The sequence below is a fragment of the Idiotropiscis lumnitzeri genome, chromosome 9 (assembly GCF_059441095.1).
Source record: "Idiotropiscis lumnitzeri isolate Australia: NSW breed Sydney's pygmy pipehorse chromosome 9, RoL_Ilum_1.0, whole genome shotgun sequence".
NCBI classification, from domain to species: Eukaryota; Metazoa; Chordata; class Actinopteri; order Syngnathiformes; family Syngnathidae; genus Idiotropiscis; species Idiotropiscis lumnitzeri.
In genome coordinates, this window is record NC_142399.1 from 15,160,582 (window position 1) to 15,182,597 (window position 22,016).

At 39.4% G+C, this 22,016-nt stretch overlaps 1 protein-coding gene across 3 annotated transcripts; it reads left to right on the forward strand.

Moving 5' to 3' along the window:
* The first annotated feature begins 851 nt into the window (after nucleotides 1-851).
* ide (insulin-degrading enzyme) lies at nucleotides 852-21,255 on the forward strand. Of its 3 annotated transcripts, XM_088304476.1 has the most exons (26): nucleotides 883-1,010; nucleotides 2,284-2,326; nucleotides 2,403-2,563; nucleotides 2,880-3,087; nucleotides 4,403-4,572; nucleotides 5,077-5,199; nucleotides 5,547-5,659; nucleotides 5,751-5,913; nucleotides 6,019-6,111; nucleotides 6,219-6,310; nucleotides 6,423-6,503; nucleotides 6,660-6,763; nucleotides 7,283-7,385; nucleotides 7,501-7,623; nucleotides 7,893-7,975; nucleotides 8,460-8,604; nucleotides 11,024-11,134; nucleotides 11,215-11,335; nucleotides 12,840-12,931; nucleotides 14,074-14,185; nucleotides 16,335-16,502; nucleotides 16,695-16,967; nucleotides 18,888-18,949; nucleotides 20,065-20,137; nucleotides 20,215-20,282; nucleotides 20,522-21,255. In XM_088304476.1, the coding sequence occupies exons 3-26, from the start codon at nucleotides 2,404-2,406 to the stop codon at nucleotides 20,615-20,617; spliced, it is 2,937 nt and encodes a 978-aa protein (XP_088160602.1). In that variant the 5' UTR covers nucleotides 883-1,010; nucleotides 2,284-2,326; nucleotide 2,403; the 3' UTR covers nucleotides 20,618-21,255. The 3 variants fall into 3 exon arrangements, with proteins under 3 accessions (XP_088160600.1, XP_088160601.1, XP_088160602.1); XM_088304474.1 differs by lacking the exon at nucleotides 2,284-2,326 and having other exon boundaries at nucleotides 852-1,010; nucleotides 2,379-2,563; XM_088304475.1 differs by lacking the exon at nucleotides 2,284-2,326 and having other exon boundaries at nucleotides 864-1,010.
* Nucleotides 21,256-22,016: the final 761 nt, after the last annotated feature.

The following is a 22,016-nucleotide window of genomic DNA, read 5'->3' on the forward strand; positions in this document are numbered from 1 at the left end:
GTACTTGTTTGCTATCATAATTATTCTCTGGATATTCAGAGGTTTCCTCAGACTAGCGTTAGTACAGTTTCATTGAGGTATAACTATTCGTCTTGGTTTGCGACAGTAATGAAATGTCTCTATCTAGTGGTTAAGTGTGGTAACGTGAGACGATGACGTGTCTTGACGTCCATTAAAGCAAACTCAACCCATTTTAAGGGATTTTTAGAGTTTCAAATTAACGTTTAATCGTTGTTGTTTGTTTTTTTGTGATGATTATGTTATAATTATTGTTTCCATGTGGGGGATTAAACACAGTAATTTGCCGTAATACAGGGTCATTGTGAACAGAGAATATAGGTGTATACTTTACTTATTTTTACATCAAGGCAAATATGAAATGTTTCTTTCATTGCACTGTGGTTTCGAGATATTCATAGTATGATTCGCTAATTTTGCAGCCTCTTAATGCGCTCAAAAGACAAAGAAAATTCGCCAAATTGGACGCAACTGTAGTCACTGACAGTCTAAGATCCTTTTCATTTGTACATGTCGCAACAGATTATGAATTTATGACGACTCCATGTTATAAACGTCGCGTTGTATATTCAAGAAGTACGTGACCAATTCATTTGTCTGTTGGCAACTGTGAAATGGCTGGTGAAAGCGCAGGACAAGACAAAGCTTTGAAACCAGACCTGTACATTACACTCGACGTGCAGGCGTTGTAATCGATATGCACGTAAGTAATATCGTTTTATTGGTTCGTAAATTTTTGCGTATGTTAGGATCAAGTTTTAATTACCTTCAAAGGCATGCCTAATTATTACAAGAATAAACGTTGGGATATTTAACACGTTTCACAAATTCCCATTGACATCTGAGATCGACTTCTTTTGTCTGATTTAAGATGGCGGTGTGAAAGGCAAGGTTTGTTGTCGAAGTATGTTTAAATGCATCAACCGAACGGCACACTGCACGAGATATTTCCAAGCAGCTGGAAGCGGCCCCTATCTAAACAAAGGAACTACGTAAGTGTTGACTGGCGATTTATGCAGTTATTAGGAGTAAATGTGTTGTTATCGCATTAGTCAAGCTAGCTTGTCCTAGCTACTGAACCAATGGAAGGCACCGGTCGGGCCGCTAAGCCGGGTGGTTGACCTCAGCTCTCTATCTTAAACGCGAATGTGTTACTTTATAAATGGTCTGCCTTATATCGATTTTGGTTTAAAAACTCTTAAGCATTCGTGTGTTTATATTTTTCGGTGAACTGCATTATACTATTCGACTGTCATATAGTTTGTTTCACGCGTGATGGCCCAACATTATTGTTGATGAGTCAGGTACTCGCTCCACAGTGGGTGGTTCCCCACATCTCTGTACACAGTATAGTTCAATGTCCTACACCGTGCTTTAATCATTACATACAAGCTTTAATTGCAGACGTTGTGTTCTTAAGAGTGTATAACTTGATCAGTGGTAATTTGCAAAGTAAGCTGTTGTAATCACTGTTCAGTTCAACAAATGTTATATCCCTTGTAATAGGAAGGCGAATGCCTATGACATCTCTATTAAAATAACGAGTTTTAGAAACAATCTTAATCATCCTGTCTCAAAGAATTTGATTTGTCTTAATATTGTTTTCGTTTAAAAAAATTTTTGTTGCCCCATCCAAAAAAATAGCTTTTGAATAATTGTGATTTTAGTTATTACTAAAATATCTATATATTTTTTTTCAAAATCGAGCATCCCTCCACTCCCTACATATTGACGACGTGGCCATCCCAGGATTTAGAAACTAATGAAATCTCTTATCTGGCCAGGTTTGCAATTTTGGGTTTTGCTTAACTGACAAAGGTCTAACACACAATATTGCTCCAACACCTGTATATGCATTAATGTTGCCTTCACAGATACCACATCCGATCACAAATTATGGCTTTTGGACTCTGTGCTGATAAAAATCCAGATGGTGCTTTTCCTCTTTCGCCCGTCATACATGGCGGCCATGATTTCCAAAATCAATTTAAAATGTGGACTCGTCAGACCACAGCGCACTTTTCTACTTTTCCTCAGTCCATCTCATATGAGCTCTGTCCCTGAGAAGCTGGTGGCGTTTCTGTGTGTTGTTGGTATGTGGGTTTTGCTTTGCATGCTAAAGTTTTAACTTGTACTTGTAGCTGTAGCGTTAAACGGTGTTCACTGACAATGGCTGAAATCCCTAAATGAGTGAATATTTGCAAAAAAGCAAAGTTTATCAGTTTAAACATTAAATGTTTTTTTCTACTATTCGGTTCAATACAGACACTCTACACAACATCCCAACTTCATTGGAATTCGGGTTCATGTATGTATGAATACATGTGCAAATGATGTGCATGTCATTGTCTCTATGATAGGTTGGTGTCATCTTCTCCACTCAGAATGGCTGACCCAGCTCTAAAGAGTGTGGTCGCAGACATAATTCGTTCTCCGGAGGACAAGAGAGTTTACAGAGGCCTGGAGTTTAACAATGGATTGAGGGCCATGCTCATCAGTGACCCAACGACTGACAAATCCTCCGCTGCTTTGGATGTCCACATCGGTAAGAAATGAAGAACACTGCTATGCGGTACAACCAACAGTTGTATTGCACAGTAAAGACTCTTCAGGCATTAGTCTTTTGTCGTTATTTATTTGTAGATATGCATACTTCTATTATTGAAATGTTTTGGAATGGAACACACTTATTTACTACATTTCTATTTCATTTTGGTGTGCTGCAATGTTGTTGCATTTTAGTTGTGTGCATCATAAATAGGTGACTACTAAAACTAACGAATTCTAGTATATTCAAATTGAAAATGTATCCACGGCTTGTTTGACTGTATCTCAGTAATCACTCTCCCTTCAAATTTCAGGTTCATTATCTGACCCGGCGAATATCGCAGGTCTGGCGCACTTTTGTGAACACATGCTGTTCCTGGGGACAAAGAAATACCCAAAAGAGAATGAGTACAGCCAGTTCTTGAGTGAACATGCTGGCAGCTCCAATGCCTTCACCAGCGGAGAGCACACGAACTATTACTTTGACGTGTCTCATGAGCACTTAGAAGGAGCTCTGGATAGGTAATGGACTATTTATATGATTGTTTCATCCTTAAAATAGTATTCAGTCTTCCATAAAGAATTTTTTGCCAAAGTCACTTCTAGCCATGAACCAGGGAATAGCCAGATACCAAACAAAAGCAAATAATGGTCCTCCATTATTTGTTATTTTGTTGTAATTTGTTTATGTTTGTCACAGGATTATTTTAATTCGGTTTGTTCTTGTAGAATGATTTATATGAGCTTGGAGCTCATGCTATCTCAATAGTTTGAAAAATACTCAGAAGCACAAAAAGGGATAGTCGGTGAACATGTTATACTTTGTAATTCACTTGTTAGTCTTCATTTTCCACTTTGAATCCTGCCACTACCAACCATTTTAGGCTCAGGGTGAAGCTGATGTTCTCCGCTTTGCAGGGGGTTCTGCTCACATATCAGCTGTGTTTTTTTGGAATAGGCACTCACTCAATTGAGGGATATTGGATTACCTTCTTTATAAATGAGCGCTATTCTAGCTGACACCTGTTTGGAAGGGGCTCTCAGTACTTGTTGTCCAGTACTGGTGTAATGTGTGGCCCTTGCGGTCTCAGGAATACAATAGTGGAAGCTGCAGTCGATAATGAAATATTAATTATGTAATTATGTACACACATCTTGATGTGCATCAAGTTGTGTGACTCATAAAACATAAAAATTAGGGCTGTCAAAATTAAAGCGTTAACTCAGGTGATTAATCCAATTTTTTTTAACTCTGTTAAATATTTTAACTCAGTTAACTCAGTTTGGTTTACTTCAAAAATATTGTGCCATATTAGCCTTGCAAACCAACACTGCCGGAGTGTGGCGCTTATGGGCAGTTTTGAGAAATGTTTCAGAGAAATATGCCTGCAAAGATGTCTCCATTTAGATCGTTTTCAACAATCAAAGAACGCTATTAGAACAGTCAAATATACTTAATATTTTGGTGATTTTGCATCAATTCCAAGATATTATTCAAGTAAATACCTGTTACAAGCTTTGCAAAATATAGTAGTTGAAAACTGTGATTAATCCGATTAATCATGGAATTTTTTTGTGATTAATTAGTTTAAAAAAATCACTTGACAGCACTACTAAACATCTTTTTTTCTTTCATTTTGTTAATTTTTTGGGGTACTTTATATCTACCAAGTCTAAGCAGACTTGCATTATAACGCTCTCTTAACAAAAAAAGATTTGGCTTCCACTGAAAAAAATCTTCACTTCAGTGTTTTAAATGTCATTCCCAGTTTAGTACTACTGCCATTAAGTGTCTTCTGTATAGTGATCACATCAGTTGACATGTTGTAATTTTTAGGTTTGCCCAGTTCTTCTTGTGCCCGCTGTTTGATGAGAGCTGTAAGGACCGTGAGGTAAATGCTGTTGACTCTGAGCATGACAAGAACCTGATGAATGATGCTTGGAGGCTCTTTCAACTTGAGAAGGCCACTGGCAACCCAAATCACCCCTTCAGTAAATTTGGGACAGGTAACCTTTCTTGAGGAGACTTCATTTTTAGTACGAATGTCATTTTTACACGCAAACCCATTTTATAAGTGCCAATGTTGAGCTCATCCAAGTGTCCCTTTAACGTTATACTTGTAAATGAACACCTGAAGGCAGTCTTGTACCTTAAGAGATGCCAGTAAGTTGTACGGTACAATACTACATGGAAGAAATTGTAGATGGGTTTGGTCCTTATCTCTACGGCAGAGATTTGCGCCATGTGCACTGGTTCTTATCATTTCTTAAGCCAATTTGATATTTGCAATTCCATTATGAAGATCAGATCCATAGTAGTTTTTAGATATGGCCAAAAAAAGGTTTGTGTAAGTGGTTTAACAATCTAAGAGCTTGAAATTAAAAATTGTTTACAAATAAGACCTGTCAAATTGCTCATGTGTCTTGTAAGGACATTAGGTAGCATTTATGCTCATTTGCAAATATACCAGTGCGTTCAAGGAACAAATAAAATGTACTCCTCTGTTCTAGGTAACAAGCTGACCCTTGAGACGAGACCATCTAATGACGCCGTTGATGTCCGCCAGGAGCTCCTCGAGTTTCACTCTGCATATTACTCCTCAAATCTAATGGGCCTCTGCGTTTTAGGGAGAGGTACGACAACAGGGAGGACAACTTTATGATTTCATTCATTTTTTTTTAAATAAGAGTTTTTTTTTGCTCGTCAAGCTATGCTGCCAGCACCCAGTTCGCAAAAGTTATGGAGTTGTATGAACCGGTCCGCGGCGGAAAATATGTTGGGTACCACTTAATTACCCCACAATATTTATGTTAAACAGCAATCGTAATTTTATGATAATGCATTTCAAAGAAAATGAACTCGTGTCATCAAAATAGTTCAGCAAAGTCCTTTTGCTGGTAAGAGGATACATATTTTTTTCCATTTCAACAAACTTTGGTTACTCGAAAACAATAGTGTTAAACCATGTCCTCATCCACAGAATCTCTCGATGAGCTGACGTCTATGGTGGTCAAGTTATTTGCTGAAGTGGAGAACAAGAATGTGCCTATCCCGGAATTTCCTGATCACCCCTTTCAAGATGAGTATCTAAAAGTGAGCATCTGTTCTTTGTCCTAGCTTTTAATTTTTTTTTTTCAGATAACGTTTAAATAATTCACATTAATTTTCCTGTTTGATGTGCCAGCAATTCTACAAAGTGGTGCCCATAAAAGACATACGGAATCTGTATGTGACGTTCCCCATTCCAGACCTGCAGAAATACTATAAATCAAACCCAGGACATTATCTGGGACATCTGATAGGTCATGAAGGACCTGGAAGTTTGTTATCTGAACTAAAAAGTAAAGGTGCGGCACAAAGAATGTTTACATAGTCAGACGTTTGAGAAGTTGAGCGTTCAAAATGTTTCATCAAAAGTGATGCACAAGTAGTGAAATTGTCATTCTGTTAAGGATGGGTGAATACTCTTGTCGGAGGTCAAAAAGAAGGGGCCAGAGGCTTCATGTTCTTCATCATCAATGTAGACCTGACTGAAGAAGGCCTTTGTAAGTAGTTTAGTAGCTAGGTGTTTACTCAAGGAGTGTTTTCCAGTCTGGTGTTTGAGGATGAATCTGAATTCTAAATAACCTCTTTGTGTGGGTGTCACCAACAGTGCACGTGGAGGACATCATCTTTCACATGTTCCAGTATATCCAGAAACTGCGCACAGAGGGCCCCCAGGAGTGGGTTTTTCAGGAGTGCAAGGTAACAGTATTGCACACGTTATTTTATAATTTTTGTTTTGGAGAATGTAATGTCACTGACTCTAAATCTGAAATCACAACGTGTATGACTCAAGTTTTGTGTTTCTCTGCAGGATTTAAACAAGGTAGCCTTCCGGTTTAAAGACAAGGAGCGACCCCGTGGCTATACCTCCAAAGTGTCAGGTTTACTACACGTACGTGTCCTCTCCACCTGTAAAAGTTGATTTCATTGAATAAAGTTTGCAGCTTATGGCTCATATCCTGATTGTCACATGCCGCCTAATGCTGCTCTTAATTTGGAGGCTCTGTGACACAAGCGAGTTTATGTTAATATTTTGTTTGTTTTTCAGTATTACCCGCTTGAGGAGGTTCTAGCAGCTGAGTACCTTTTAGAAGACTTTAGGCCAGACTTAATTGAAATGGTGCTGGACAAGCTGAGACCAGAATATGTCAGGTCAGCACAAGAATATTTAGAAAAATACAACTTCTAATTTGTCACAAATTGAAAATACTCTTTTGTCTTTCCCCTGTCAGTCATGGCCAGTTGGAGATCCAAAGTGCCATTATAAGCTTGCAACTCATTATCTGTGCATAAAAAAAATATATGCTATAGAGTGTAGAAACAATTATTTGTCCCCCATTGGTGAGAGCTCAATTCAACTTTTTAAGTTTTCAAATGTGTTCATGTTTGTAAACCAATTGAAATTTGGCCCTCCCTGATGGTACAGTGATACATTCGCATGACTTTGGTATGCCCTGTGACTGACTGGCGACAAGTCTTAGTGGTGTAGAAAAAACACATGTCAACATATAACGTTACTCAGTAACAAGCATATATTTCTGCACTTTACAGCTAATTTGGCTGCAACACTATTAATACGACTTAACTACACATGAATTCCCGCAACAGTAAATGAGTGTGTCATGTTGCATATGAGTTACTTAAGTTTTTTTTTGTTTTTTTTCCCTCTAGGGTTGTTTTGGTATCAAAATCATTTGATGGTCAAACAGACAAGGCAGAAGAATGGTATGGTACGCAATACAAACAGGAGGCTATCTCTAAGGAGACCATCAAGGTGAGCCACTGCAAATACAGTACCAATCAAATCAGTTTGCTGGCAATCTAATTCTTCTTCTTGAGAGAATTGCTCTTGATGAACGACATAAGGTTAAGTCATGCATTTGTTTCAGAAATGGGCCGGTGCGGACCTCAATGGCAAGTTCAAGTTACCAATGAAAAATGAGTTCATCCCAACCAACTTTGAAATTTACCCTCTTGAGAAAGACTCTCCTGCCGTCCCTGCTTTAATCAAGGTAAGTGTGTTTGCTGCTGTGTTTGACTGCCAGGTAGTGACACTTTTCATTACATACTCGAGGAGCCTGATTTTTAACTGCTGAATTAAAAAAAAAAAACATAAATACGCTGAGTTATTCATTTTGATAAAATAATGCTGAAGGCATGTTTTATGTTTCACCAAATTAATTTTGCACAATTAGTTTTAACTGAAACTGCATTCTCGGTTTCTGCCTTTGTGATCATGGTGTATCTGAATGAGACTCACTTATGTGCGGTCTTCTTTTAGGACACAGCAATGAGCAAGGTGTGGTTCAAGCAGGATGATAAATTCTTTCTTCCCAAAGCATGTCTGAACTTTGAGTTCTTCAGGTATGTCAATATTTAGTTGCAGATGGAAGTACTGCACATTTACAAACTATCCAGTAAAATTAACATCTTTTTAAGAACATGAAATATGTTTTTTAATTTATATTGCAAATTAGTTGGTTTTAGCACAATCAGAAAATCTGCTTTCATTCCTCACCTCTGTTTTTGTGGGCGCTTCACTTTTCATTGAAATACTGCCAGCAATAAAACATTTCCAAGGAAACGTACAAGCATCCAAAATGTAACTTTTATTTGGACGTGCAGGCCTATTCTTTCTTCATTTAACAGCTGATTTCTTCATGTATCTGTTTTTTATTTTTTTAACCACTTCATTCTTGGATGGTTCAAAGCATGCAAAAGCTGAATATGGAACCAAATGTGCTTAATGTTTTTTTGCTGGATTTTGTCCCTTAGGCCAAAGAAGCAAATTCTTGCAACTTGTACTCAGTGAATTTTCTTTCTTTTGACCCCTGCTATTTTCCTACAGCCCGTTTGCTTATGTGGACCCATTACATTGTAACATGGCTTATTTATACCTGGAGCTCCTGAAGGACTCGCTCAACGAGTATGCATATGCAGCTGAGCTAGCTGGTTTGAACTATGACCTTCAAAATACAGTCTATGGGATGTATGTAAGTATTCTGATTCCCTTGCTGTAAGATTCCTGTTGCATCCCAAACCTAAAGAACCCCCTCCTACACTTCCCCCGACTGGGCTATAGTGGCTTTGCCATGCCTCAATGGCATTAATTGTGACAAATAACACAATTAATCTGTACAACCCAGACCTGGCTAATGTCAGTATAGCCTTTGTTATATTCCCATCTTTTCATCCTTCATCAATCATTTTCCCTCCTCTTCAATCGTTCACCTCCCACAAAACACTCATTCCTATGAATCGTTTTCTTCGTGCCTCACATAGTCAGGAACAGCGTAGTTGTTATACCTGTGCTGTGAAACTAACAAAGTAAGCTTAAGGCTTCTTCAGATGTTTATGCGGCACACAAAGCCAGGCACGAGGCTGCATATACATACTCTTCTGTCATTCTTCACATCTCTCATTGTTTTTTTTGTTGTTTTTGCCCCCCACCCCCACCCCTTTCTGTAGTCGCTCCTTTTATGTAGATCCATTGCACTGCAATATGACCTACCTGTTGCTCAGGTTACTGAAGGATGATTTAAGAGAGTATACATATGCAGCCCGCCTGGCAGGGCTGGTGTATGGCATAGCCTCAGGGATGAATGCCATCCTCGTAAGTAAGCTGTTTGAGTCCTGCTGGGAAGTGGAGCAAATGTTGTGGAGCGCTTTGAGGCATTTCAAGTGTGTGAAAGTAAAATTGCTTGCTTGGCCTTGCTTACTTTGGTTTGTTGTTTTCTTATTTAGATTTTTAACGTTATAATTTTCTTTACTATTGTACTATTACTGTCAAAGTGAGTCAACCATTGTCACAGTAATTACATTCATCCATCCATTATCTGTATCGCTTCTCCTCACAACGGTCGCGTGGGGGTGCTGGAGCCTATCCCAGCTATCTTCGGGCAGTAGGCGGGGTACACCCTGAAGCAGTTGCTGGCCAATTGCAGGGCTCACAGAGACGAACAACCATCCGCGCTCCCACTCATACGTAGGGGCAATTTAGAGTGCCCAATCAACCCGCCATGCATGTTTTTGGAATGTGGGAGGGAACCGGAGTACCCGTAGAAAACCCACGCAGGCACGGGGAGAACATGCAAACTCCACACAGGAAGGCCGGAGCTGGACTCGAATCCTCGACCTCTAAACTGTGACGCCTTTGTGATAACCAGTCGGCCACAACATTAATTACAATAACATTTTTCTCTTTTTTTTATGACTTTTGAACTGAGATGGGTCATAACATTTGCAGTCACAAATGTTTCGATAGCCTGTCTCAGTTTTCATGACATCAACTGTCACACAATTGTGCAAAATTAACCACCAATGTACTGCAAAACTTTTAAACAACAAAATGCTTGTCTCAACACATATTGCTAGCAGTCCACTGCACTGTCTCGATTTATGTTTCACATCAGCACCAATGTCTTCGCTTTGTCATCCGCGTTTTGATCAACTTCCCTCTCATTATCACGTCATCTCTGGCCAGCGTAGCTTTGAAATAGTTTCGGAGTTTTCCTTTTTTTTATTTCAAATCTCCTTGCTTCACTTTGCTGGGAAGTCACTGTGATTTTTTTTTTTTTTTTTTTGTTCTGTTTGGGCTCATTCTCTTACACCTAACAACACAAAATGATCCTCAGCATTTTAAGGGTGCTTTACTAGTAACTTCTCTCTATCACTAATATTCTGCATTGTTTGGAGTAACCCGATAATCTCTGTTTGCTGGTATTGATCATTAACAACTTTTTACTGAAAAGGATGGTGGTCTCTCCTTGGGGGCATCACTTTGGTCTATCTGTGAGCTGTGACTAATTGGTTGAAATCAGCGCTTGCAATGTGCACAGCTGGCCATTTGTCAAGTTTTATGACGTTAGGAGAGATGACTTTGAAACATGAATCACCCAAACAGATATCCCCTAAGGGACTTTGATGTTGGTCGGAATTAGGTTGGTGTAATTGCTGAATCATGAAGGCTCTTGAAGGGTGTAGATGACCCTGTAATGTGTCATTCTCCCTTTTTTCTCTCCTTGGTTCTTCAATTTTTAATTTTTTGTTTCCAAGTGATGTTTCTTTCTCCCTATACAGCAAACCACCATGTTAAAAATTGTATATTTGACCATAACAAGATTACCTATGAACAGCTATCCAAAAAAAAAAGTCAGATCATGAAAGACAGACCTATTGTCTTTAGCAACAGACTGTGTACATAAGCTGTTGAGCAGCCATTTTATTCGTCGCCTTCTGTATCAGCTCTGTATCTAGCCTGCTGTTTTGAAATGTGCTATATATAAAGTTGTATTGTATAGTCTAGAGACCCAATAGTCCCACATAGTGCAAGAGATGACCATCAAATTCATAAATGAATGACACCCCAATTGATCATGATGTTAAACCCTTTGCTCTTTGTCACTGTGCCAGCTCTCTGTTAAAGGTTACAATGACAAGCAGGACATCCTTTTGAAGAAGATCATTGAGAAGATGGCCACATTTGAGATCGATGAGAAGCGTTTTGACATCATCAAGGAAGCGGTAATCACTCTTGTTATTATCACCATTTGCTGTGTTCAAGCGAGGCCATTATCCTACGTTACAATATTTTCTTTCTTCAGTACATGAGGTCTTTGAATAACTTCAGAGCAGAACAACCGCACCAGCATGCCATGTACTACCTTCGTCTACTTATGACTGAGGTGGCTTGGACCAAAGATGAACTGAGAGATGCTTTAGAAGGTGAAATAAAACTTTTTTTTAATGTATTTTTATTGCGAAGTTATTTTATACATAATGTCAATAATAAAATCCTCAAAACAATTTTTTTTCTAGCAGTCATAAACAAACTCAAAGAAAAGGCTTATACTTTAATCAATTTAAGTCTGACAACACTGGCTACTTGATGGAGGTCCGTAGACACTTCAATCAATATTTTATATTTTCTTTCTGAAATGTTACTTTTAAACAATTCCTATTTTTTTTTTATTCTCACAATCTTATTACTCCTTTGTTAGGTTCTTTTTGAGAAAGCTGGAAATTAGGAAATGCAGTCATGTCCATAATTATTTGGACATTGACCCAATTTTCAGCATTCCAGCTCTTTACAACACCCCAATTGATTTTAATTTGTCTTGAAATGAAACAATCGCCCCCAAAGTGCAAACTCTGTGCTTTAATTTGAGGGGTTTTACATCCAAATTAGATTAACTTTGTTGGGTTTACAACCCATTTTATGTGCATTCCACTTTTTAAAGGACCAAAGGTATTTGGAGGATTGGCTACTCGGCTGTGTTCAATGGACAAACGTATGTCATTCCCTCATTCATGTGTGGAATAGTTATTTGGAGTCTGGTGAGACCATCTTTCAATATAAAATCCAAAGAGCTGTCACTATCAGTGAAGCAAACCCTCATTAGGCTGAAAAATCAAGAAGCTGCAAAGCGTCAGCAGAGATGAAACCCAGCGTCTGGTGATGTCCATGTGTTTGAGATTTCAGGCTGTCCTTGATTGCAAAGATTTGAAACAAAGTTTTGAAGAATAATTATTTGATTCATGACTTTGTCCAAATACTTTTGGTCACTTTAAAAGTCTAAAAGGCACATATGAAATGTGTTGTAGTTCTTACACTGTTCACCTGATTTAGATGTAAAGACCATCTAAATAAAGCCCATAGTCTACACTTCTTGATTCATTCATTTCTAATTAATTTAAGTGTTGTACAGAGCAAGAATGCTAAATATCCTGTCAATATTCAAATATTTATTCCTCGAAGGTCTGACTGGAAAGCATAACTGTTGTACATAAACAAAAATAAACATGTCAGCTGAGCTTTTTTTTTTTTTTTTCAATTTGAAATTAATCAGTGTCTTAGTGAAGTCAGGCTATTTAGATTTCACAAGTAAGTAATACTTGGAGTGACATTTTCGTTTTTCTGGAATGTGGTAATAGCTGATCTTTTACTACTGCGGCCGAAGTGAGTTCTCTGCTGTAAATGCAGCTCAAACTTGTACGCTGACTATACTTTTTTTTTTTTTTTTTTAAACTTGGAACCTTCTCTTGTGGAGAACATGGATGTGGCCAATACATGCCTATCTCTTTTGTCAACTTAAGTTTGAGACCCCTGATATAGAGGCTCATCTTCAAATACAAAAGTTGAGCTCTTTTTTTTCTGAACCGATTGCAACAAGTGGGTCATTTCATTGTGTTGTTGCTCTTGGAATGATAGCTGTGATCTGTATTCTAGATGTAACTCTCCCGCTCCTGAAGGCTTTCATACCTCAGCTGTTGTCACGGTTACATATTGAAGCCCTTCTCCATGGCAACATCACCAAGAAGGTTCGTTTTTGTTTTACTCCTTATAAAAATTGTATTAACTTTCTGGTCTTTACATTGAATATCAATCTTGTGGAAAATAATATTTTGTTGGAGAACATTCACTTGATAGACAACCTTACAAAGATGACTCGTGATATTTATATAAAACTCATCAAAAGTAGAAGTGATCAAATGAACACAATTATGGTGCAATATTATCTGCATTACTGCAGCAAAACTGACTGACTGTCTTCCTCAGTTTGGTCATCAGTATTCCTGTTTCCTACAATTCAATACCATTCTTATAATAATAATAATAATAATCGTTGTCATTGTTATGATAATGATGATAACGCATCAGCTTTACATAACATTTTTCTGTAACACATTCAAAGCACCTTTAATGGATACATTAATCATGCACTTGCACATTCACAACATTAAACAAATTATAATATATGTTATTATAATAAATTACATATGTAGCCCCAGTTGCCCAGAGTGAGGCTGACGGAAATGTGGTTGCCAGTGTGCGCTTATGGCCCCTCCGACCACTATCAAACATTCACATCCAGCCATATACCAGTGTGAGTGGCACTGGTGGCAAGGTGGGTGTAGTGTCCTCCCCAAGGATATACCGACGCATGTGTCAGACAGAACGTGATTTTAACAGCGGACCCTTCGGTTACTGGATGGCCCACTCTACGTCCTGAGCTCTGGCTGCCTTTATAATAATCCTAAGTAATGGAACACTTTTAAAGGTATGCTGTATTTTGGCCAGGGAGTGAAATGTAGAAGTGGAATAGCTGCTGGTGAAGACCAACAGCATTAGGTACCTTGAATATGAATGTAGATGGATTCAAATCAGGACAGATTCTGCACCGAACCTTTGAGACAATATGAATTCTTAGCCATTGCGTTCCCACTTAATGGTAAATAAAACCTTTGCCCACGCAGACAGTTTTTTCAATTACTCTTAGACCATTTATATAGTGTTGGTACCTTTTATTTTTATTTTTTTTAAGAGTTTCATCATTACAAACCGGTGCCGAATTGAGGAAGAACATGAAATGGGAGCCCCGTGTTTGTTGCTTGATGTTTTCTGGTTGTAAAACTTTCATCACAGATGTTTATGTATTCCCTCCTCTTTGTGATGTTTTTAGTCTGCCCTTGGCATGATACAAATGGTGGAGGACACTCTCATTGAGCACGCCCGCACAAAGCCACTCCTACCGAGCCAACTGATTCGCTACAGAGAGGTGCAGGTTCCAGACGGTAGGTCTTGTACACCATCCCACTCAAGTGAAGTACTCGTAATCAACACCCAGTCAGTCTCCACTGCAGCCCCACAGAAGGCCCCTCATCCCGCTTGCATGTTCACATCATCCGTGTTTGTCACGAAGCGTTACGTTGTTTCAGTTCAATTGAAATTTCGGATTTTTAACTGAGGAGACTCCTGATCACAAAGTGTGAATTGACGTCATTGAGCCAAAACAAGTACACACATTCTACATGGCAAATAACACTCACACACGAAGCAAGTCACCTCTGCTGCGGCCCTGATCATGTTAAGCACATCGAGTGGTTTGTAGAGGACAACCAGGGTTGTGTGGGGCCACCAGGAGACATCCTGTGTTCCACCAAGGGAAGGAGAGAGGATTCCTTGCTTGGTTCCAGGTGGCAGCAATACAGGATGTAAACCCAACGATGCTTTGCCAAGTCACTGCCTAGCTATGTAAAAAAAAAAAAAATAATAAAATAAAAAAAACAACGAATTAGAAGTTTGTTTCAACGCACTGTCCTCAAGTTTGAGTGATTTAATGAAATTCAAATAAACATCTGCAAAACCGGTCTTTCACCTCATTATATTTTGACTAAAGTACCATAGGATGTTAGGGAGCGTGATGCCTGTAGAGTGCATGAGTGAAACTCTATTCCACGGCAGCGAGTTTGATCACAGTGCCTGTCGCTAAGTGAAGTTGAGTTCAAAAGGGACCTAATTTACCCAGCATGTCGCCACAATTCTCACTAAAGAAAATATTGTCAGATGTAAAGCCTTTAGAGTCCACTTTTTGTTGGACTGTTTTTTTGAGTTAAGCGTACCTAGTCACGATTGTCCGCCATCTGAACCGGTGTGTCCTGTGAATGTGAACCTGAAACGGTCTGTTGCTGCCTTGCAGTAAAAAGCTCTGCAAAAAAGAACTGTTGACCTGAATTAGACCTAGTAAGGAAAATGTGAAGCTTCTAAAAAGGGGGGCCACGGACTGTAAATGACGAACATGGACCCCACCTGGGCCTCCAAATGAGTTGATGGCATCTAGGGAGTGAACCTATGATGCTGGCATTCACTGCTGAACTGTCTTGCGGTATTTCAAACCATCCCACAAAATTGTCTAGATTGCTTTATCATGCGAAATCAACTTGTTTGAGATTTCAGCCACGTTTAAATGATAACTCCTGCCTGCCGTTGTCCCCTCTGTCACATCTGCTAGCCAATAATTTGCTACAAGACAATAATACCTTGAACTTTGACGCTGTACGTCTCCTTCGCTGGGGAGAGGCTACTTTTGCTTGGACGAGCTGTCTCAATTTCTTCCTTAGACTTAGCCTGGTCAACATTTTGAAACAGATGTAATGCGTCCTTTACTGTTTAACAGTATTTTCAAATTGATTTACTTCTCAAAAATCAATTCTGACGCTGAAAAGTGGTTGCTATGGAAACCCAGGGCAGGAATAAGGCCTCTAAAATATCTTCACATTTTTTTATTAGGTACAATGGCAGCATGGGAATAATAGACATACTCAAAGGGCCAGTTAAAAGTCCAGGAACATGTTCAATATATGTAAACAAAATAACACATGAAGCTTGACAACTGTCAAAATACGGCAGCTGGAGTTCTAGTGTCAACAAACGGGGCCCATGTGGTGTTCACGGCTGCATTAAAATTATCAGTGGGAAGAAAATGCTGAGAACAGACTTTAGTGCTCTCTGCAGCAGCACTGATAGTTCGATTTACTGTTCTCTCTTCTCTTCTTCACGAATACTCGCAACCACATACAAAAAAACAAGACCGAAGAAATACCCCAAGGCATTAACAACTGTAAAATAAATCATCTGAAGTAAAGGGTTTTTAAAACAATGGGGCTTGGCATTACCGGAAAGGACAATGCCTTAGATTTTACGAGAAGTATGTCACATCACTCTATGCATATAGTCTATATGGGGGTGTATTGTGTAGAATATTAAGGATTGTAATGAATGTATTCAATTTTGTATAATGAAGCTGTACCAAAACAATGTGTGGAAAAATGGAAACGAGTTATATGCATTCAACGCTAATGCAATGAAGTTGAAGAGCATGTTGCTTCTTTTTTGATACTCACACTGGTGTTAAAAAAGTGAACATTATCATGTTCCTGGCAGGTGGCTGGTACGTTTATCAGCAGAGGAATGAGGTACATAACAACTGTGGCATTGAGATCTACTACCAGACTGACATGCAGACCACCCGCGAGAACATGCTGCTGGAGCTATTTTGTCAGATCATCTCTGAGCCGTGCTTCAACACGCTACGAACTAAAGAGCAGCTGGGTGAGAAGCCAACACTTGATCAGATGGCCTTTACACATTGTATTTCTGTGTTTATCATATTTTACCACATTCATTTGCAATGGGAAACGAATAGCGAGATCAGCGTTTACTGTTGAAAAGGCGCTTGATGATTTATGTTAACTTCGCTTTACACTATGACCCCTAACCCAATTTCTCCTTTGCACTCCAAAGGCTACATTGTGTTCAGCGGTCCAAGGCGGGCCAATGGGGTCCAAGGCCTTCGCTTTATCATCCAGTCAGAAAAGGCGCCGCACTACCTGGAGAGCCGTATCGAGGCATTCCTTTGCACCATGGAGAGATCAGTGGAGGAGATGAGTGAGGAAGCCTTCCAGAAGCACATCCAGGCCTTGGCCATCCGCCGGCTGGACAAGCCCAAAAAGCTTTCTGCCGAGTGTGCCAAGTACTGGGGAGAGATCATCTCCCAACAGTATAATTTTGATCGAGGTGAGCTGCTGCAAAGGGTCTTCCTCACCTTTCTGTCACATGACTTCCATTTGAGTCAAATAGATTTAATTAAAATCCTGTCCGAGCTCTTATATGGGAGCTTGTGTATCGTATTACAGTTAGGGGTGCACCGATCGATCGAACGGGAGTGGTATTGGTGCCAATTTTCTTAATTTTGGGGGATCTGTGATTGACTGGTCCTTTAAAATAAAACCAATCTTCACAGATCTCATCTTCCTGTGCAGATTAATGAAACAGTCAGCCACTGCCCACTTCTGCTGTGAGATGACGAATAGACTTTTCATTTTGGAGAAAATTACTACTTGTGCAATTATAATCAACTCATTTGAATTGTTTCCAAGTTATTGTACAATCTTTTACAATGAGTCAAGTAGGCAAAGGCTAATAACTGGTTTGACGACTTACCCTGGTTTTGAAAAGATTTAAGATGCTTAACAGAAAGTTCTTCTGCTCTTTTCTATTTTCTATTTACTTCAGCTTTTAAAAAAAAAAAATGCACAACTGCACGAATTACATGGACAAATGTTTTGAGACTTCAACAGTTGAACAGTTGGTGGAAGTCTCTCTTCTGTAGAAGCATTACGGCCACCAAATGTACCAGGCAAACTCCGCAAAGGCATGCTTGGATGAGTTTGATGCGGGCGAACCGAAACTGAGCCACACCCTCTCAGGGGCACCATTAATGACTTCACAAACATTCTTCTGGATGCAGTGTCCTAAAGACACACTCAAACTTGGAAACTCTTTCCAGAAGGTGCCCCAATACTTGCGTCCGTGCACTGGGCATGCAAAGTCTACACACCCCGGTTCAAATGGCAGGTTTTTATGATTTAAAAAAAAAAAAAGTCAGACCAAGATGATTGAGCTTTTTCCATTGTTAAGGTGGCCTAAAACCTTTTCGACTTATTTGAAAAACAAATTTGCACACCCTTATTAATGAGGATGTGGCCGTGTTTAGAGTAAACCAATCAAGCACGTGCCACCATCTACGGTACCTCTGATTAGCCCTGAACCAAGTTCAGATGTTTAAGTAGGCTTTCTTGACATTTTTAGTTGCATCATCTAGCACGGTGGTTCTCAAACTTTTTTCAGTGATGTACCCCCGTGAAATGTTTTTTTTCCAGCCAAAGTACCCCTCTTCAAGTGATTGACAGGTAACAAGAGGTGGCACGTGACAAGTTGGGCCGAGCCATTCTAGGTTGGCGGGGAATCTGCATTTTTAAAATAATGACAATGATTAACCTACTGAACATAAAATTTGTTTTATGAGCTTATATTTTAATTTAATAATTAGGATTTTTGCATGTTTGTTTGTTTGTTTTATTTAAAATCTTGCGTAGCCCCCCGATGGCGGTACGAGTACCCCCATCTGAGAACCACTGTTCCAGCACATGTATCAGCTTTAAGTAGCTTTAATGTACAAAAGAAAAACATCCAAGCATGTCAACAGTATGCAAAACCACACGAAAGCAGGAACAGATATGCTTTGCACAAACACCAAAGGAACACCATAGCTACAGAAAAGAGCGTTAATAGCAGCATAATGCTGTTTTATTTTTATTTTTTTTGAAGATGCCCTCACAATCTGGCAGTGTCTCCTCAAAAAAGAGTTCAAATAGTTGGCACATCAAGATATGACACTGATAGACTCCTTCCCCTAAGGCTGAGTGCCATCATGAAGGTGCAAAAGCCAATCAAGTGCCGTATGAGTTTGCGAGAGTGTATATTTATGCAACCAGGTTATATCATGTTTATTCCCCCCCCCCTTTCAAAGATTTCGCTTTTTTTCCTGTTGAGTTGTATTAGTTATGCAGTACGTAGAATTAAAGGTAGAAAAACATTCAAAATGATTCATTTTGGTCACTTATTTTTTCGGGGGGCAATTTTGTCTTGTCACAGATAATATTGAGGTGGCCCACCTGAAGACGTTAACTAAAGAAGACATTACGCAATTCTACCGTGTAAGTAGATCTTTTCATTTCTATTCATCCTGTCGTGCGGCTGACGAAGGAGTTTGTATGCCCTACTTTTCAGTTTTTCTATTTAAAAAAAAACATGTTTGTTTGAAGCCTGAAATGTGGCAAAAGTTCAAATGGGATGAATACTTTTACAAGGCACTCCATGGCTTGCATCCATTGAACTTAAGAGTTTTTGCAGATTCTCTGCTTGAGTTTATTTGGAGAGATATCAAAATAGCCTCTTGAAACTTCCCCTCTCGATCAATCCTAATGAGAACTTTTGAAGCAATCTTATGCAAATGTTCTATGAGGGTAGGATGTAGTAGCACATCTATGAGGTTGGAGAGATGTTCACATCTGCGATTTTTCTGGCATCCTGGAAATGGATTTCAATGGATGTGAGAATTGCAAAGCTGCTATCAAATAAGTGACGGAATGACTTCCACCCCTTGTTGAGAGTACACTAATGCCAGAAATTCCAGACCACACATGTAATAAATTCACATTATAAAAATACTCTAAAGTAAAAATGTCCTGGAAAACAAAGTTTTAACTCCATTGCACATTAGTAAATGTGAACTGAGAGTGAGACAAATGTCTGAATGGTGTTTAATTTAACTATTAAACCATTCCTTTGTTAGTCTGGGAGGCCCCTATTTTCATGCTCAGTGCTGAAGGTCATATCAGGCTTTCTGCCCAAAAAATACGAACGAGCCTCGCTGGAATTAGAACAAAACTTTATTTCGTCTTTCTTTCAAATATTAAACTGTAACTACCCTGTTAAGATGTTTCGGATTGGGTTCGCACCCAGCCGGACTGTTCAAAATTTTCAAGTATATCTGTTAGGACCCCACAGCAAAAAAAAAAAGCATTATGTATTTGCCACTGCTATAGGCAATCCAGTCACCTTCCCATCAACTCCCCTGATTAATGTTTTTAAAATAGCACCTGATGCTTGTGTTTGCTTTTGGTGACAGTCCTTTTCTGTGATGAAGCCAATATAATCCTTCACTCAAGGAGACACAGTATTTTTCCCTAACAAAATCTCCATGGATCTGTATAGGGCTGACTGTTTCATTTTCATTTTTCATTGACTCTTCGTGCCTCCAACCCCACAGGAGCGCCTGACCCTGGACGCCCCCAAAAGACACAAGATGTCAGTTCACGTATTGTCCAGAGAGATGGACACATGTAAGTATCTGTCTCTTGACCAATTGGAAGGACAACACCCAGTACAGTCTGGGATGACCTCACCATGTGTCTCTTAGGTCCCCTCGTTGGAGAATTTCCTGCTCAGAATGATGTCAACTTGGCCCCTGCGCCCTCTCTGCCCCAGGTGAACACTATTTACACCAACGCAAAAAACGGAATGAATGCATGCCAAGCTTCTTCCTAGTGTTATGGTTATGTATTCCCACCAGCCCCAACCTAAAGTACACAATCTAAACGAGGTCCACTTATGAAAGATCTAGGGCTGCACAATATATTGAAAAAAAATAACAATATAGTAATAATGGCCTCTGCAGTAAAAAAAAGACAATTCTTAAAGATGGATCTGTTGATGTGTTTCTGCAGCCGTTGGTGGTCCGGGACATGACGGAGTTCAAGAGGAGTCTGCCTCTCTTTCCTCTGGTCAGGCCTCACATCAACTTAATGGCAGCCAAACTGTGAGCAAGCCAGGGCGCGTCCACGCGCTGGGTCCGTGCCGCCACGCAATGTCGGGAAGACTCGGATCTGACTGAACCTGCATGTGTGTGTGTGTTGTTTAGTGGAGTACATATGAATGTGTGAGCAAGCAGGCTGGATCCACTAGAAGGAGATGCTTGGAAACAAATGTGCGTAATAGAGAAACACAGGTCACCATTGCTGTGATTTATGGTAGAGCCTCATGTTCAAGTTGAACAGGAGATGCAACACTTCAATAATGATGTCACAGTCCTGTATAAGCTTTTTGTAGAGGAGCTAGACATCACCCGACAAAGAACTTTTTACTCATCGTCATGTTCGTCATCTGCCTCATTGCAATGGTTTTAGTCCTCGCGTGATTTTCTTTTTAATCTATTAAAATGTTGGGACCCTTTTGAGCTATTTTTAATCAGCTTACCATGAAGAACCTCACCCATAAAAAAATAATTTATTATTATTTTTTTTAATTTCAACTTAAGGTAGTTTCAAAAAGACATCTCAGGGGTACTCACATGCTGATTTACTTTTTTCTTTTTTTTAATTTCTGTTTTAGACTCAGTTTTATTGGTATGTTATCTGCATTAATATTTTTCTTCATTTAAATAAATGTGTTGAAATCCTAATTGTCATCATAAAGCTTTGTTGAGTGAAGACTGTCTGTGCAGTTTGAGGTTTACTTGTTTCACAGGTGGTCCGCATGAGTGGCAAGTGGTTTGAACTGTCAATTGTTGTCAGTATGACGCAAGTGTAACCTGCTTTTTGACTTGCGGAAAACAGTCACAGCAGTACCACATGATGACACAGTCACTGCCATCAAGGTGAGGAAGAAAGCTAGAAGGCTGCTGGTGCTGATCTGTCCTTCTGTTGTTGTATTTTTTTTTTTTTTTTGGTGCGCATCCATTGGTGTGGTTTTATTTTCTTCTCAGCAAGTGGTCCTGGCCGAAGAGGAGGTGAACAGCGCAATGCCCGGCCGGAATGAGCACTTTCTGTGCTGGTAGAGCGAGTGGTGACCATGTAGAATCAACAACAGTACAAAGTCAGGCAAGTACAGTCACCATACAGTGATCCACAACCACTGGGACCAGTCTGCAGGCCAATCGCAACCACCGCCACACAGATTTTTGAAAAATAATAACAATTCTCTAATGGACAATATATGCCATAAAAGTACCTAATCGCCATGGAAGGAATGAGTTGGGCCATGAACCAGGCTGTGGTGGAAAAAAAGGGCATATATATAAATCTAGCCATTGCCCTCCTAACCCCCACACACACACAGCCGAAATCCCACTGCTGCACTCTTACTAAAACAGTTTCAGTAAAACTATACTTGGAACTATTAAAGAATGTACAAACATTAGGAGTGTCAATTATACATTTTAAT

Coding starts and splice junctions, on each gene's coding strand:
- ide (XM_088304474.1), top strand. CDS start 925: ATGTTTAAATGCATCAACCGAACGGCACACTGCACGAGATATTTCCAA. Junction 16,503..16,694: donor ACGAACTAAAGAGCAGCTGG/GTGAGAAGCCAA, acceptor TGCACTCCAAAG/GCTACATTGTGTTCAGCGGT. Junction 20,283..20,521: donor CTGCGCCCTCTCTGCCCCAG/GTGAACACTATT, acceptor GTGTTTCTGCAG/CCGTTGGTGGTCCGGGACAT.